Below are 16,841 nucleotides of genomic sequence, written 5' to 3'. Positions count from 1 at the left end.
CAACACTGAAATGCCTACTTTACAGGCGGCCGAACTAGACAGACCAAAGCTGAACTAACATTAGTCTTTGGACACCCTTCCTCTTCGCAATGTATCTTGATAAGGTACTACTCCTATTGCCCACTTCCATTTCCAGCAAGGATCTTTCCTTCTGAATAACAAAAAAGAGGGCAATAAAGGGCACTAAGCTCACATTGATGATGTGAGAGCTACTAGACAGGTCTTTCTTTTAACATGGCACTTTGTTTTGGAAAAAAAAGATGCTTGGGATCCACTGGAACAGGAAGGCTGAAAAAGGTTGACCCTGCCTGCTCTCTCCTGTGCTACTAGGATGTCCACTGCTCTGCCAGTGGCTTTATCTATGGATCTATGTTACCACATGCAGACATGGTATAGATTGTGGATATGAAACTCCACACAATGGGTGGAATCCGGCATGGATGCCATATCCTCCTCCAGCTCAGCTTTGTAAGCCATGATCATGGATGAATAGACGCACTTACCTACTTAGACCTCCTTTGCACTCTGGGAAGACCAAAAGGATCTCATCTCACTCAGATTTGCATAGCTGCTTCCCAGTACGCTTGTTGGACAGCACCCGGATTAGGTAGCCTGGGCTGAGGAAACAAAGGTGACAACATAGTTGTCTTAATCAGAAATCTCTCAGCCAAACTTGTTGTCCGCTTCCATGCGGATCATGATATAGCCGTAAGGCCTATACTAAATTTGTCCACCAATGGAATGGTGGTTGAGTTGGTCACCCTAAGTCGTGCTGGTAGTTTCCTTTGCTGGGCCCTTTGAGGCTCCCAGCAGTGATTCTGACTCGGATAGGCTAGCTTGGCATGCTAGCCTGTGGTGAAGACTCTGGAGAGAGAGCGAGAAAGAGACTTGCACAATTTTTACAGAAATCCAGAGAGGCTAGTGCAACCTGGGCATGTCATGTCATGTCATATACCTGTGCCTGAAGTCTTGTTGCTGCATAAACAGTCCCACACGGGTTATTCCTGCTCTTTGGTGTTGGAGCTGGGTTGGGATTCTCTACTGCCAACCGAAACAACCAGGGGAATTTTATTTGCAATAAGTTGGAGGACAACATGGCCGAGTAAGTTCACTGTTTGGAGACAGCTTACTGTGATCACTGAGACAGCACTGTTTGGAGACAGCTTAACTATGCTAGCCTGGAAAACCTGTAGGAAGGAATTAGAGTAATTCTGCCACAAAACCCATGCAAGTTAGCATCTATGGACAGTTAAGCTAAGCACGTATGGCCGTGAGAAGGTGCTTTCTGAAGTGAGAGGACGTCAGCCATTAAGGAGGGGCAGCATGTAGCTACTGCCTGTCAGCTAATCGGGGCCAGAGTATTGAAATGATGGCTTCTGAGGACTACGCAGAGAGGTGTACTCCATGGTGTGAAGACGAAACAAATGTTTGAAAGATGAGCAGGTCCTGCAGTTCATGACTTCATGAGGAGACATTTAACTCTTCCGATTGTGAACTATTCAGACTTTTTTTTGTGTTAATAATGGGCAGGACCGAGCTTTCCGTAGAGGCCCAGAATAAAGTTGTGTAAAGTATCAGGGCATGGGTATAAATATTTCAAAGGTCTCTATTGTCCTTTGGGATATGGTGAAATCTTTCTGCGTGAAGCAGAAGGAAGAAGTCTCGCATCTTGCTTAACCGTAATCATATTTTCAGGAGTGCATCTCCACTAAACAAATCTCAATGTAAAGGCGAGAAAAGAGGGAGGATTTCGCACTCTTTAGGCCTTGAAATCCTCGTAAACCAGCCATAAAGCTGCTGAGACGGCCTCTCTACGCTGCCGGACTCCATTACCCACAAGCTCCTAACCACGTGATTGGGGGCGCACAGCAGTTACGTTAGTGCGCGTTGTAACTGACCACAGCCGTGAATCGGCACTAACCTTTCGCAGCAGTAGCGGTAGCAGCTCCTCAGTACGGGGCTTTACAAACTACTACGAGCTTGTTTGCCTGTCAGGGGCGTCTTCACAGGCCTCAAGGATTCTGCAGACCTACGGTGGTCCTCGGGGAGGATGGAGACGTATTTACGGAGCTGTCGCGCCGTGCTTCAGGTAAGTTAGTAAAACGGACGCTTTATCTCTTTATCAACGTGTTCACGTGTCTAATTCGTAGGGTTTATGGGCTCGGTGTTGTTCTCACTGCAGCAGCTCTGTGTTAAAACTAATGTCATTACAGCAAGTCTGTGTTCGGAGCGAAAGGCGGCAGAAGTACTTGCTAGCTAAACAGTACGAGGGGAAAAGTTGCTGAACATTGATCGCCGCACGCTGGTTTGCTCAGTGCGCATGTGCAGACTTGGTATGTTGAGGGGCTGAACAGTAAAATGCACGAGTTTGTGTTGCTGTTTACTGTGCTTCGTGCTGGCTAAGCTTGCAGGTTTGTTAGCTAATTGGGTTTTGGTGACAGTGCGTGTGCATGAGCAGCGATCTGCTAGCTAGCTAATACTACAACGTTGCTGTGATCATTAGTGCAGATCTAGCTAGCTAGTGTTTTCTGTAGGAACGCCTCTGTGTTCAAAACCGGGCGCTTGGCTTTTTGCTCGTCTTTTGACTGGCTAATCCTAGGCAAGTGTTTAGGCCTGAGAGTGACAGCTGTGAGGATTTAGACTGTCAGGTAAACTGATGTTTTCTTATGCTGATCAAACTAAATAAATGACTGACTGTTATTCCGGACTTGAGCTGAGAAACCGGCTCTGGGTTCAGTCTGTTATTGGTTGAGTTGTATTTAAAGCTTATTGACATCCAGTGGATTTCTGTACTCTTGTAAATCTGTGTTGTTTTACCAAAACCACGGCGAGTGTCCAAAAGTAACCAGATTTTAATAAACAGATTTGCTGCAGCTTTTTTGGCAGATTAAAAAAAACATTGGCAATTGAATGCTACAGGAGCATCTTACTGCAGAAACTGGCCAGCTCAAGGTGGTCCAGCTGGTTGCCCCGCTTAGCTCTTGACCAGCATAGGGTATGTTTATGTTTTGAGGTTGATGGTTTAACTGGTCTACCAGCGTGTACAACCTGGCCAAGCTGGTTGATCAGAATGGGAATGGTCATGCTGATGGACCTGAGGTGAGCCATAGAAGCGCTGGACTTTTATTGACTGATGAGACCAAGATCAACATCTGCCAAAGTGGAGAGGAGAATCGGGTCCTAATCCGAGACATACAGGCTCCGTGGTAAAGCATGGTGGAGGTAGTGTCAGGACTTGCATGGCTGCATCTGGAACCTGCTCACTAATTGTTCATGTTGACGCCAGCTGCAGAGTGATTGTCTGCCTTTTTACAGAGCACTGTATTCAATTAAAATGCAGCAAGAAAAACTTCTGTAAGTGTCTGTAAATCTTGTTTACTTTGAATGTCTGCTTTTATCCTCTAAAAAGAGTTATGGTTAGGTTAAAATTGGTCTGGCAACTAAATGAGAAAGTCGGATTCAACATAGACGACAACCATATGAAAAGGGCCAAACAGCCAGAGCACCATGTTTACCAGTCCAGTTCATCCAGCCAAAAAATTTCGAGAGCAAAGTGACGAGATTAGCCAGGATACGCCACCATCCTGTTCCAAAGCAACCTGATCATATCAGCACACCAAAAGAACTTCATAAACGCAGGAAGGAGGAATACTGTCTTCAGGGGGAGGAATGATGGTGCATATTTGCTTAATGGGTCTAAAATTTACATTTACATTTACGGCATTTAGTAGACGCTCTTATCCAGAGCGACTTACAAGATTACTCGTATTACAGAGGTGGGCCAATGTAGTGTTAGGAGTCTTGCCCAAGGACTCTTATTGGCATAGCGCAGCATAGTCACCCAGACTGGGAATCGAACACCAGTCTCCCGCAGGGTGTGGTAGCTCAGTGGCAGGTAGTGGTGTTATCTGTTGCGCCACACCAACCACAAATTTGAAGAATTTAACTGCATTCACAAAAAAGCTGGATATCTGATATTTGTTTTTCATAGTAGGAAAAGTAGGAATGTCTCAATTTCACCCAGAGTAAATTTTAACGGATGTGGTATCATTTATGTGTTCCCATTCTAGCAGCGTATCCTCTAGGTGTCATTGACGGCTGTCCCAGAAAAGCCAGTGCCTTTCTTTGGTGTTAAACCAGCACTGGACAGTGGCTGGTGTAGTGTAGTCAGTAACAACACAATAACACACTACACTACACCGTAATGTGGCATACTAGGGTTCTATTCACCAGCTGAATAAGCATACCATATTACACTAAACGGGAGTCCTAAGCAAGACTCCAAACACTATATTTGCCTATATGTGTAACATGATGCAAATGTGAGTGATTCTGGATACGAGCGTCAGCCAAATGCAATGTAAAATATTATACATTCAAGCTTTCAAAACCGAGAGGTGAGGGCTAAATCGTCTGTGGTATAGAAAACCAAATCCTAGCCTTCACAACACTATATAATGTAATTTTTATATAAAAAAGATTTTAAGGTGATTTTAAGAGCTGAGGGATCAGGGAGGTGAGTCAGACTGGATTGGAGGATATCAAACATACTGTAAAATGAGTGTTACCAGAAGTTACCAAACTAAATAAAATAAAAAATCAGTCCAGAATGTCTGGTTGTATTAACTGTGCACTAAAAACAACGCCATTATTAATCAGCAGCACATCTTAACTAAATTATTTGACAAAGATTGGATCAGTATCGGCTGATACTTAGCATTAAGATACCCTGACCAGATCAGAGGGCAAAAACCTGATTGAGAACCCCTAGCCTAAACAGTCTGCTCTTCTGATTCCAATGAATCACCAAATATCTGTGCTACTGATAAACAAGAGATCATGTAGGCATTGCATTGTAGTCTTGCGTTTTGCAGTATAGTAAAACACAGCACTACTCTACCGTTGTACTTCAGTGAGTCTGCTGGCTGATGTTTATTGTAAATAGACACAGAAACTAAAAACCGGCCTTAAAAACTGACTGAGCATCATATCTTTTTACTTGCACCATGAAATGCAGTGACTAGGAGAAAGGACAGAGCCAGGGGAGCATGAGCACATTACCCTTAGAAGCAGAAGAACTGGCTCAGCAGAAATGTGTTTTCCCCTCAGTCAGTACTGATCTGCCCACTAGACCAGTCCTTAGCAGTTGTGTAATCTGAGACACTATTAGATGGCAACTCTTAGATGTTGTATTTACTCAGAACTGTTTTTAAAAGGTTGACCCTAGACCCACAGTGTCCTCCTCCAAACCGTTAGTTTGACCGATGATCACCATGGTCAGCTAACTGTTGGGCTAATTGTACAGAGTTCATTGAATTAAAGTGTGGAGTCCAATGTCTGGTCTTTATCCATTGTTCTACACCATTAGGGTCACATGAAGAGCAGCTCGGGGTTGCTGCATGTGGTGCTGGGGAATGAGGCGTGTGATATGGACTCCATGGTATCAGCCCTCACCTTTGCTTATTTTCTGTCAAAGGTGAGTTACTGATTATCTTGTAGTTGACTTGGATTTAGTATGTGAGGCTTAATGGCCTGGGTGTGGAATACTTTTCCATATATGGCATGGCCGTGCTCATGGCTGTGCTGTGCTGAAGGCGGGACATTGTTGTTTTATTTCTAGACACTGGACTCTGGGAAAGCAGCAGTGCCTGTCCTGAACATCCCACGAGCAGAGTTCTCCCTGCGCTCTGACAACATTTTCCTGCTAAGAGAGACTGGCTTATCCCAGGACTACCTGCTGTTCAGAGACGAGGTGGATCTACATGGCTTGCAACAGCTGGCCGTTACATTAGTGGACCACAATGTTTTACCTGAGTATGTTTCCCTCAGTCACTGTTACTCATTTTTAGGTTTGATGCGACTGTAATGGCAGGTCTGAGGTCATGATTCTGTTCTTTTTTCAGTATTGTGTTAAAATGCCTGTAATTGGTCCTGATTATGTACTACACAGTTAGGTCTGGCTCAGATACATTAAGGCTCTTAAATAAGAAAATTCTGTAACTGTGTAAGTTCAGCCTATTCACAAAATAGGCCCAAAAAGTATAACCTCTAGAATGACATCAGAAAAAGTGTAGGTGTGTGTACTGTATGGCCCCCTCCCTCTTTATTATGAAGGGATACGTCTAGATGCCAAGTTTTGATCAGTGACCCTGATTAACATGGAACATGGCAAATTGGAGACCATTAAAAGAAACCAGTGGGTGAAGTGTTGGACCAATTCTCTGGTGACTGCTAAGTTTAATTCCTTTCAAGTTACAGCCATCCCAAAAGACCATAATGGTCATCAGTCTGCCTGGGTGATGCTTGTAATCACCCAGAAACCACCTGTTGGCTGAATCATTTATAAGAGTTATGATGCATAAACTAAAGTGTTATTGATGTATCACCGTTCAGCCATAACAATAGTACCAAATATTAAGTATGTCCCCTTGTGCCACCACAATTGAGCTGACAACATCCTGTCCTTTCTTGGAGCACTTTTGGTAGGTACTGACCCCTGCATACCAGAAAAACCCTACAAGACCTGCCTGATGGTTGGGAGACGCTCTGACTCAGTCATCTAGCCAAAGTGGCTCAGATTCTTATGCTTTTAACAATAAATCACAGAACTGACTGTTCACTTGCTGGCTAATATATCCCAGCCCTTGACAGAAGCCACAGTAGATGAATATATGCAATGTTTTTCACTTCACTTATGAATCACGGCCCTCTAAATATTCCATAAAAGCAAAGGCATTTCTGTTGTTATGCTTAGATAAAAGTTCTCAGTGTAACTTAAACTGAGGGATTTTAGTTTTGATGGTGTTTGTAGAAGTTACCTTGTAAGTACAGAAGACTGATGAAATGCTGTCAGATGCCAGCATGCAGTAGAACACTGTGCTAGGTTATGCTGTGTTTACTGTAATATCAGTATGTGCTTTCTGCAGAGCTGACCGTGCATTAGAGAAAGCCGTAGTGGAGGTCATTGACCATCATCGTCTAGACAGGGCCCCTTCCCCCTGTTGCCCTGTGACTGTCGAGGCCGTGGGTTCCTGTGCCACTCTGGTGACCGAGCACATTGTCCAGAAGGCACCTGAGCTGTTGGACCAACAGGTGGCACAGCTCCTATATGGTAAGTACCTTGGAAGTCATCCTAGTGTGGAGGAGTAACAATGCTTGAGTGGGTTTCAGTAAACAGCAGTGTGCTTTGGGGCATCATGTTCCCATATTCCGAAAAACAAAACATAAGTAATTTAATGTGGAAAAACGCTTCCTGTTTACCTAAAAATCACTGTGGCAGCCTACTGTGTTATATATTAAAGCGCCTGGGAACCTAATTCTTTCAGTTTTAATTAAGTTAATCTAGCTCCTAATGGCCCCCAGTGTAAATGTAAAAAGCAATCTTCACAAAGTGTAATAAACGGCTACCATTGCTCTCCTCTCAACGTGGAAGGGGCAGTTCTAAAAGTGGGGCATACATATGTCAGCATACCCCAGACCAATCGCAAGGCTTACATGGCTCCACCCTCTCTGAGTCTGAGCAACCTGCAGAGCTAAACCTGCTAAACCTGGTAAGATAATGCTCGACCCGCTACTGGACCCGCTACCTCATGCTTGGAACCCATCGTCCCTCCGTTTTACTGCTGAATTTGAACTTTGTAGCTGGGGAGATCCGCTCCTTGCTGACCACTCGTACCTCGCCCTAATGGCACAGTGTGTCATCGGCTACCGAAGCAGTGAGGGATGACTGAGTATGCGTAGCAGCCGCTCCACCAGTCATGGCTCGAGGTTGATTCTATGTATGAGCTGATAACTCTGTTACCGATAGCAGAACCTCAGTAAACCTGTGGAAAAATGCTCTGTGAAATCACAACCACAGTTAAAATACAACTTCTCAACACATTGTGTGTTGCCATGGTAGCATAAACAAAATGTTTAAGAGGGCTGATGGTCACGCACGTTTATTACAATATTAAGACCATGCCCAGACCGTCCTCAGAGGGATCTGATGAGTGTGATGTTTGAGAAGTGTTCATCATATTTCAGCTTCGTCTTTTGTATGCAAGCTTTACTGAACGCTTAATCTAACACCTGTTTGGTGTCATACACAAGTTGGATATCATACAAAAAAAAATCAATATCTCGAAATGTGTCCCCAGGAGCTTTAAATCATATCATGATTCAGGACCAGATGTACTGATGCTTGATTTAGTGTTTTTATTAAAAACACTGCTAAAAATGTGCTCAGCATTGTGAAGAAGAAAAATCACAAAACGCAACAGGTTAAAACGCCATCATCCAGCCAGACGCTTCATTGACTTTAGTGTGAATCCCCAGACTGTTTGGCCTTTGAAGCTGCCATAATAATTAAACAGGATTATTACCAGGCTCCATGGCAATTTTCAACATGAATGCTTGTGCTCACAGCTCAGCCTGTTGTTTACTCGGCCTGGAGCCAACTGGTTGAGCTGAGAGTACTTATTTTAGACGCAGAACTGCTCGAAACAGATTTACAACAGTGACTCACAATTCACAGTTCATGCTAATTAGTAAATGACCGTAAGCAGTTGGATTATGACTTTAAAAGTGTGTGTGGTTATTTTTATTTATTATACAGTGTTAAATAACTCATCAAATATACTTCTGTTGTCAGGCACTATTATCACTGACTGTGTTAATATGGCACCTGAGGCAGGAAAAGTGACTCCTAAGGATAGTCAGTATGCCATTCTACTCGAGACTCGGTTCCCTAAGCTCCCTCCTCGAAGCATCCTCTTCCAGTCTCTGCAGAATGCAAAGTTTGATGTGTCAGGTAAGCTGTAAATAATGGGGACTTTTCCTGAGGGGTGGAGGGTGGTGAATAAAAATGTTTATTGTCCAGTGTCTTGATGCTGTCAGGCAAAAATCTTAGAAAATTACAGCAGGAAAAAGAAAAAGCCTTTGAAAAGAGCATTTGTGTCTTGGTCTATTCATCATGAAATTGACACAATAAAAAAAAACTGCCAGATTCAGATTGTCAAATGAAGAGTGGCAAAAATGGAGATAAATTTTGCTCGGCCACAATGATTTGCTTAAATACTAATAGGTATATCCTGTTGATCAGGCCTCAACACTGAGCAGATGTTGTTAAAGGACATGAAAGCTGTATCTGGGGGGGATTTAAGACTGGCTGTCAGTGCTGTCTACATGACACTTGAGGTAAGTGTCTTTTTGAATCTTGGTAATGCTTTCTAGCACCTGTAGAGGGATTATTGTTTTGCTGAAGTAAATGAAAATTCATTTCTGTCTGTATTTTTAATGACTTTCCTGCTTTCTACTAAGAGAGTGAAGGGCTCACTCAGAATTCCACAGCAGAATTCTGTGTATAGCTTTCTTGGGGTCATGTTTTTAGACTTGTGCACGGATCACATTTAAAAGTTAACTTCTCTGTAAAAGTGCTTTCTTCCAGTGCATATACAGTGCATCCGGAAAGTATTCACAGCGCTTCACTTTTTCCACATTTTGTTAGGTTACAGCCTTATTCCAAATTGTATTAAATTAATCTCTTTCCTCAAAATTCTACACAAAATACCCCATTATGACCATGTGAAAAAAGTTTTCTTGAGAGTTCTGAAAATTTATTAAAAATAAAAAACAAAGAAATCACATTTACGTAAGTATTCACAGCCTTCGCCATGAAGCTCAAAATTGAGCTCAGGTGCATCCTGTTTCCACTGATCATCCTTGAGATGTTTCTACAGCTTAAATGGAGTCCCCCTGTGGTAAATCCAGTTGATTGGACATGATTTGGAAAGGCACACACCTGTCTATATAAGGTCCCACAGTTGACTGCATGTCAGAGCGCAAACACCAAGCATGAAGTCAAAGGAATTGTCTGTAGACCTCCGAGACAAAATAGTCTCGAGGCACAAATCTGGGGAAGGATACAGAAAAATTTCTGCTGCTTTGAAGGTCCCAATGAGCACAGTGGCCTCCATCATCCGTAAATGGAAGAAGTTTGGAACCACCAGGACTCTCCCTAGAGCTGGCCGGCCATCTAAATTAAGCGATCGGGGGAGAAGAGCCTTGGTCAGGGAGGTGACCAAGAACCCGATGGTCACTCTGTCAGAGCTCCAGCGTTCCTCCGTGGAGAGAGGAGAACCTTGCAGAAGGACAACCATCTCTGCAGCAATCCACCAATCAGGCCTGTATGGCAGAGTGGCCAGGCGAAAGCCACTCCTTAGTAAAAGGCACAAGGCAGCCCGTCTGGAATTTGCCAAAAGGCACCTGAAGGAGAAACAAAATTCTCTGGTCTGATGAGACAAAGATTGAACTCTTTGGTGTGAATGCCAGGCGTCATGTTTGGAGGAAACCAGGCACTGCTCATCACGAGGCCAATACCATCCCTACAGTCAAGCATGGTGGTGGCAGCATCATACTATGGGGATGTTTTTCAGCAGCAGGAACTGCCAGACTAGTCAGGATAGAGGGAAAGATGAATGCAGCAATGTACAGAGACATCCTGGATGAAAACCTACTCCATAGCGCTCTTGACCTCAGACTGGGGCGACGGTTCATTTTTCAGCAGGACAACGATCCGAAGCACACAGCCAAGATCTCAAAGGAGTGGCTTCAGGACCACTCTGTGAATGTCCTGGAGTGGCCCAGCCAGAGCCCAGACTTGAATCCGATTGAACATCTCTGGAGAGATCTGAAAATGGCTGTGCACAGACGTCTCCCATCCAACCTGATGGAGCTTCAGAGGTACTGCAAAGAAGAATGGGCAAAACTGCCTAAAGAGAGGCGTGCCAAGCTTGTGGCATCATATTCAAAAAGACTTGAGGCTGTAGTTGCTGCCAAGGGTGGTTCTACAAAGTATTAAGCAAAGGCTGTGAATACTTATGTAAATATGATTTCTTTGTTTTTTAATTTTAATAAATTTTCAGAACTCTCAAGAAAACTTTTTTCACATGGTCATAATGGGGTATTTTGTGTAGAATTTTGAGGAAAGAGATTAATTTAATACAATTTGGAATAAGGCTGTAACCTAACAAAATGTGGAAAAAGTGAAGCGCTGTGAATACTTTCCGGATGCACTGTAAGCTGCTCCTCTTAGCAATAGTTCTGTGGTACTTTTAAAACTCCTGTGCTAAAATACTGAAAAACCTGTGTATTCCTAGTCTTTCCTACAGAGAAAGCGTCTACAGCAGGAGCTTTGTGAGTTCTGTCACAAGTACAGTTACAACCTGGTGGTGGCCATGACCATCTCATTCATTGACAGTAAGGAGCCTTTCCGGCAGCTCGCGGTTTACAGTTCCAGCACGCTTTACAGAGATGAGGTACTTCAGAGACACTTTAGTATTGACCAGAACATACTTTAACATTAACTGTGAAGTAGGCATGTGCTAATTTTAATTTAATATAATGTGACCTAATATTTAATCTCTGTTTATTATACCACAATAATGCATTTTTTAAAAATCATTAAAAAAGACTAATTTTAATATCAATACGGTTTGTGGTTTCACAGTTTGCACAGTCTGTATAAATTTCCAGAATTTTCTTGAGGACATCATGCCTTTTGGTTTTACTTAGATTTGGTACCTCTGTGGTGCTCTGGATCAGGTCCTGTCCTGGGGGCCTACTGACCTGCCAGTTCCAGCTATTTCCTGCCCCAACACACTGGATCCAGCTCTTCAGTTAATTACCAGGCCCTTAGTGAGCTGAATTAGGTGTTTTGGGGCAGGGAGTAGCTGAAACTGTGTAGGTCAGTGGGTCCCCAGGTTTGAATGTAAAAAAACAAAGTTCTAGATCAGGCTTCCCAAACCTACTTATGCTAGGACCCACTTTTAGAGGTAGTGTTTGTCTCAAGGAACACCAAATATTTTGTGAAGTGCAACAAGAAAAAACAAAACAAAAAGCCAATAATGCAAATGAATGCAGTAATTTGCAGGTTATTTGATGCACAAGTAGATGCTTGAAAAATGCCCAGATGCTGTTTTACAAGCCCCACCCTCCATCTGTGATCTGCTGATCAAGCTGGAAGACTTAAAAACGCTGATTAGTCCATCTCTAGTTTTAACGCTGTAACAAAAGCACTGTCATTTGTTGCAGGTTTGTCAGGTCCATGTCAAACTCTCGTTATTTAACTAAGGAAAATACCATTTTTAAGGGCCCCTTTAAGCTTTCAGTCCACATTTACGTAATATTACAATTATTTTGCAGAAGCATACAATGAGAAGAATACACACACTGATTAAACACCTTAATGACGAGCTAGAATCTAAAAATAATATTCTCTTTTACCTGATCTATAATTAGCTGTATTTCTTTCAAACTTGTCAATAAGATTGAACTAACTGTAATAGTTGTCATTATAGTTAGCTATGTAAATAGGCCATCTCTGTACTTATTACAGAGAATTTGCCAGTGGTGAAGCTTTGAGTGCACAGGATGTCCCTTCCACCATAGTCCATTCTGCACTTGATAACTGCTCTTCTAGCACCTGTGACCTCACTTGTTGCACGTGTTTGGTATATATATATATAAGGACAGACCGATAACACATAAGTGCTTTTCAAAGGGTCAGCAGTGCAGTAATGCCACTTTCGATCTAAAAAGCACTTCAACAGGAAAATGCCCTGAAACAAACAAACAAAAAAACCCAACCCTGCTTTAGATGCGGGCTAGAGTGGGAGGATATTGTTGTTTGCTGGGAACTGTGAGAGGTGGGCTTGGGCAGTTGGGTAATTTGGGGGTGGGGGGGGCTAGCCTGTGTAGACCTCTAACTTGGGCTGTTAACATACTAAGGACATTGTCACCATTCATCCAAATGCCCAAATCTGCACCTAGGAGCGATTTGGGCTTGTTTGGGGGAGGGGCTCATCATTGCCAGTTTGATTTCATACAGAAGAATTTTATATGAACCGTTTTTACCACAGAACAGTGCAAAAATGCACACAGGTAAGTGATGTTTGTAACTGCATTATTGATCCACGGTTCAAATGGAATTCTTCTGTGTGAAAGCAAATCAGCGATGACGAGACACTCCCCCAAATGAGTCCAGAATCAGTCCTGGATGGTGGAAACGTGGCTATGACAATAAGTGTGTTGAATGTCAAGAAGTATGTTATTGTACGATTTTTTTTTTCCCAGTTAATTTTGAATCATTTCTATTAGGTTACTTGTTATGAAATCTTCATACAATGTTATCTGATGGTGAATAAATCAGCTCCACTTACTGTAAGGAGCACTCTGTAGTTCTTTGATTACAGTCTGTAGTCCATCTGTTTCTCTGCATTTTATTTTTGCCTCCTTTCACCCTGGACCACCAAGGTCTGTGGTGGTCCTGTCAGTTCCTGACCATTGAAGAACAGGGTAAAGGCTAACAGAGTATGCAGAGAAACAGATGGACTACAGACTGTAATTATAGAACTATAATGCTCCTATATGGTAGGTGGAGCTGAAATAATGGTGGTAATAATTTCTGATGTAACTGTGTATGTATATTGGCTTCATTATAATGCACATGCTGAGAAAATGGTAATTGACTCTTTAATATTGTTTGACTCCTTCAATAGGTAAGCAAAGCACTGGAAAAAGCCAGGAACCCCAATTTGGAGCTCAGTCCAATGAGCAGTCCCTATCCAGACGTGAAAGCCTACGTTCAGGGTAACACGCTGGCCTCTCGCAAGAAGGTATTGCCCATTATTTCAGACTTTCTTAAAGACCGGGAAAGCAAAATGGCACAAAGCGGGAACCTGGAAGACCTGGAGCTGGATGACGAATGCACACAGGATCCAAGTGACTCTCAGCAGTGCTGTGAGGATGCTGCCTTAGAAGAAGACTCCGGTGTCCCCCCAACGCCCATGAACAGTCTGGTTGAGGGCTGTCCTTTGGACAATGGCCTTCCTAAGATCAGTGCAGAGGTGCTAGTGGAAAAAGTCAGCAGGATTGCCTGTGAAGAGGACAGACCCTTTGAAGGACAGTGATCCCACACCCATTCTTTTGCTGACCCCCGCTTCTGAAGATGTCGGCCACTGGAGACAACCTTCTTGTTGAAGAGGATGCACTGCATATGTACGGAATCACAGGGCACAAAATGCAAAAAAGCTCCTTTCTGGTCTGGAAACTGAGGTTCTTTGGAAAAGTACACTTTTCTGGTGTTTCTTTGGTACAATGTCAATGAAGACATAATTTTTGTGAAGGACCGATATCCGCTGGTACATGTGTTCAACATTTGGACATACATACTTACCTTACTGAATGCTTTCAGACTTATTTATATTACAGTGTTTCTGTAATAAGACTAAATTTTCTTTGTATTACTTTTAGCCCACTTGATCACGCCATGAACTCCTCAGCACATGATGTTCTGCAAATTGATAAAGCAGCCTTTGCTCAGGTCGTCGTCCTCACTATTATGCTACGGTTTTATGAGTAGAAATTGTTAAATGCAGCTAAATAAGAAGAGGATAGATATCTGGTATCTGGTAATGCTCCCCCCCCCCCTTTCAACATGTTACAAGGTTACAATTTATCCCATGGGCCATTTACTAACACCTCATTTACGTACCATTTTTCTTTTGGATTGATGATATTGCTGGTTAGTTTTTTTTTCCTTCTCAACATATGTAGCAGTATTGATGCCAGAGTTGCCATTATTCATTTTGTAGCTGTTTTTTTTTTTGTTGTTGTTGTTTTTAGGGGTTTTTCCCTCTAAAGAAAAAACATACTTTTTCAGCAGGCTAGGAGGGGAATACAGCCCAGACTATGTTTAAATGAAGCTCAAAAAGCCCCCTCATTACCCTCACTCTCATGTGATTGATCGCTGGGTTAGTGTTATCAGTGTTAGGAATTTAAGGCTGTAGATTGTTCATGTAAAAGAGTTTTAGTGAAGAGCTAAGTGTTTGTTTGTACGTTGACATTTCTTGCCACATATCATACATCAGTGCATGGTGGATATGCATATTACTAATGCAGATCAATACTGATGGTCGAGCCATGGCTGCGTAATAGCTGTCCCATCTCTCCTCTAATACATAGTACTTAGTATTAGCAAGACTTTCAAAGCATAATGAACTTCAAGTTTGAAACCACCACAAGTGTTAAAAGGCCATGATGCAGTCAATTTGTTTCAGGCCTTTTTCCAAGTTCATCTACAGTCTTGAAAAAATAAAGGTGCTACAAAGTGTTCATTGAGCAACGCCATAGAAGAACCACTTTTGCCTCCATGAAGAACCATTTTTCTAGAAGAGATGTGAATGTAAAGAACCTTTTTTTTTTTTAAGTTAACCTTTTAAAATCTTTTTCAAACAAACATCTCTATTATAAAAGTGCATCTTCTGTGGCATCTCTGAAAGAACTCTTTGTAACACCTTAAATTTTGTGAGTGTACATTACAGAACTTTCATTTCAGTCGTCCCTGATGATAAATGGTCACCAGGTAACTGTATAGAGTATTTGTACAAAAGACATTGAAAGAAACAGTGAAACTTTGATGCATTGGGTTATTGATGTAACCATTTCTCATCTCATGAGAATCACCTGCATCCTCAAGGTTGGAAAGAGATTTTACCTCTAAATACCAAAGAGTAATAATGCAAGCTTCAGCCCCAGTGTGACAGGGCTTTCCAGAAGGGCATGTGCTAAAGCTGACATATTTTTCATAGCTTTATTATGTTTTAAACATTATTATTTGTGTGTTCATTATATTTGCTGCACCAAGGATGATTCTTGTTTGCTACAGCTTGAAAGAAAAAGTAACCTTTTCTTGTTTTGTTTTGAATATAATAAGATGATTTAACAGGTATTACTAGCATGCTGATATTTCAACTTTCATAATTTGAATGCAATTCTCCTTTGATTGTGCAGAGTAGTTTTAGCTGAAAACAGCTGTGTTGGTGAAGTCACTCATTGTGGTACTGGCAATGTTGGTATGAGTTGTGTTCATAATAATAGAGGTAAAACTTAACAGTAATTGTTTCACAGGACAGATGTCATTAAATCACTGTGAGTTATTCATTTGACGTTTTTATAAAGGAGTTAAGGAAGCCGTGGAGCTACATATGCCTGTGTGTGTTTGGTTAGTTAAAGCGTTTATATATGTACCTGCTACGTTTTGTCTTTTTTTTTTTTTTTCTAGGGTTAGTAAGATATAGGAATATAGTTTCAGTCATCAGCTGTCATTCATGACACACTAGTGTATAAAATCCTACTAGACAATATCTGACCAGAATTATACGCATTGAATAAGTCATATGATGTGATTTTACTGATGCCGGACAATCAGGAGCACATCCTTCAATTGTTTTATGCTCCATGTTAATTTAAATATAAAATACCCTTGAAACTTTGTAATGTGGCTTAATTGTTACAAATAAAAAAAACAACTGTTTGGTGTTTCTAAAAGTGATCATTTGCTTTTTGAGGGATGTGAGATGATTGCTGTTATAAGAGTTGACCTGTATTCATGTTTTTATTTTGGAAATTACCATTTAAAAATGTATTATGCACATATACTGGATGTATGCACCTATGCCAATATCTGGTATTTTTATATATCAGGAAATATTGATAAATTAAATATTTATAAAATGTAGGAATTCAGAAATAGACCCACTTTACAATTCCAGAGAAATGTAATTTTGTAGTTTTGTAGGGTTATGAATACCCAATGTCCCAAGTTCAACAAATACGTATAATATTATAATAGTAGTTAGATCTTCTAAACACTTGATGTCTATTGCAGATTCTCTTCTTGTCTTTAATACCAAAGTAAATATCTAATAAATTAAATCAAACTAAAAGCTGAATGTAATTAAAAATGTCATCCCTAAATCTAAACCTAATCTCAGACATCACACTTAGCCTAACTCTGGCTA

The 16,841-nt window shown here is 41.6% G+C and overlaps 1 protein-coding gene across 1 annotated transcript; it reads left to right on the top strand.

The window, feature by feature from the left end:
• Nucleotides 1-1,908: 1,908 nt before the first annotated feature.
• prune (prune exopolyphosphatase) lies at nucleotides 1,909-16,342 on the top strand. The gene is made up of 8 exons (XM_072680038.1): nucleotides 1,909-2,089; nucleotides 5,369-5,476; nucleotides 5,621-5,814; nucleotides 6,927-7,111; nucleotides 8,633-8,791; nucleotides 9,083-9,177; nucleotides 11,139-11,297; nucleotides 13,539-16,342. The coding sequence occupies exons 1-8, from the start codon at nucleotides 2,051-2,053 to the stop codon at nucleotides 13,947-13,949; spliced, it is 1,350 nt and encodes a 449-aa protein (XP_072536139.1). The 5' UTR covers nucleotides 1,909-2,050; the 3' UTR covers nucleotides 13,950-16,342.
• The last annotated feature ends 499 nt before the right edge of the window (nucleotides 16,343-16,841 follow it).

Source organism: Salminus brasiliensis, chromosome 5 (assembly GCF_030463535.1).
Source record: "Salminus brasiliensis chromosome 5, fSalBra1.hap2, whole genome shotgun sequence".
NCBI classification, from domain to species: domain Eukaryota; kingdom Metazoa; phylum Chordata; class Actinopteri; order Characiformes; family Bryconidae; genus Salminus; species Salminus brasiliensis.
Note: the sequence above shows the minus strand (reverse complement) of the source record. Positions and strands in the feature narration are given on the sequence as shown.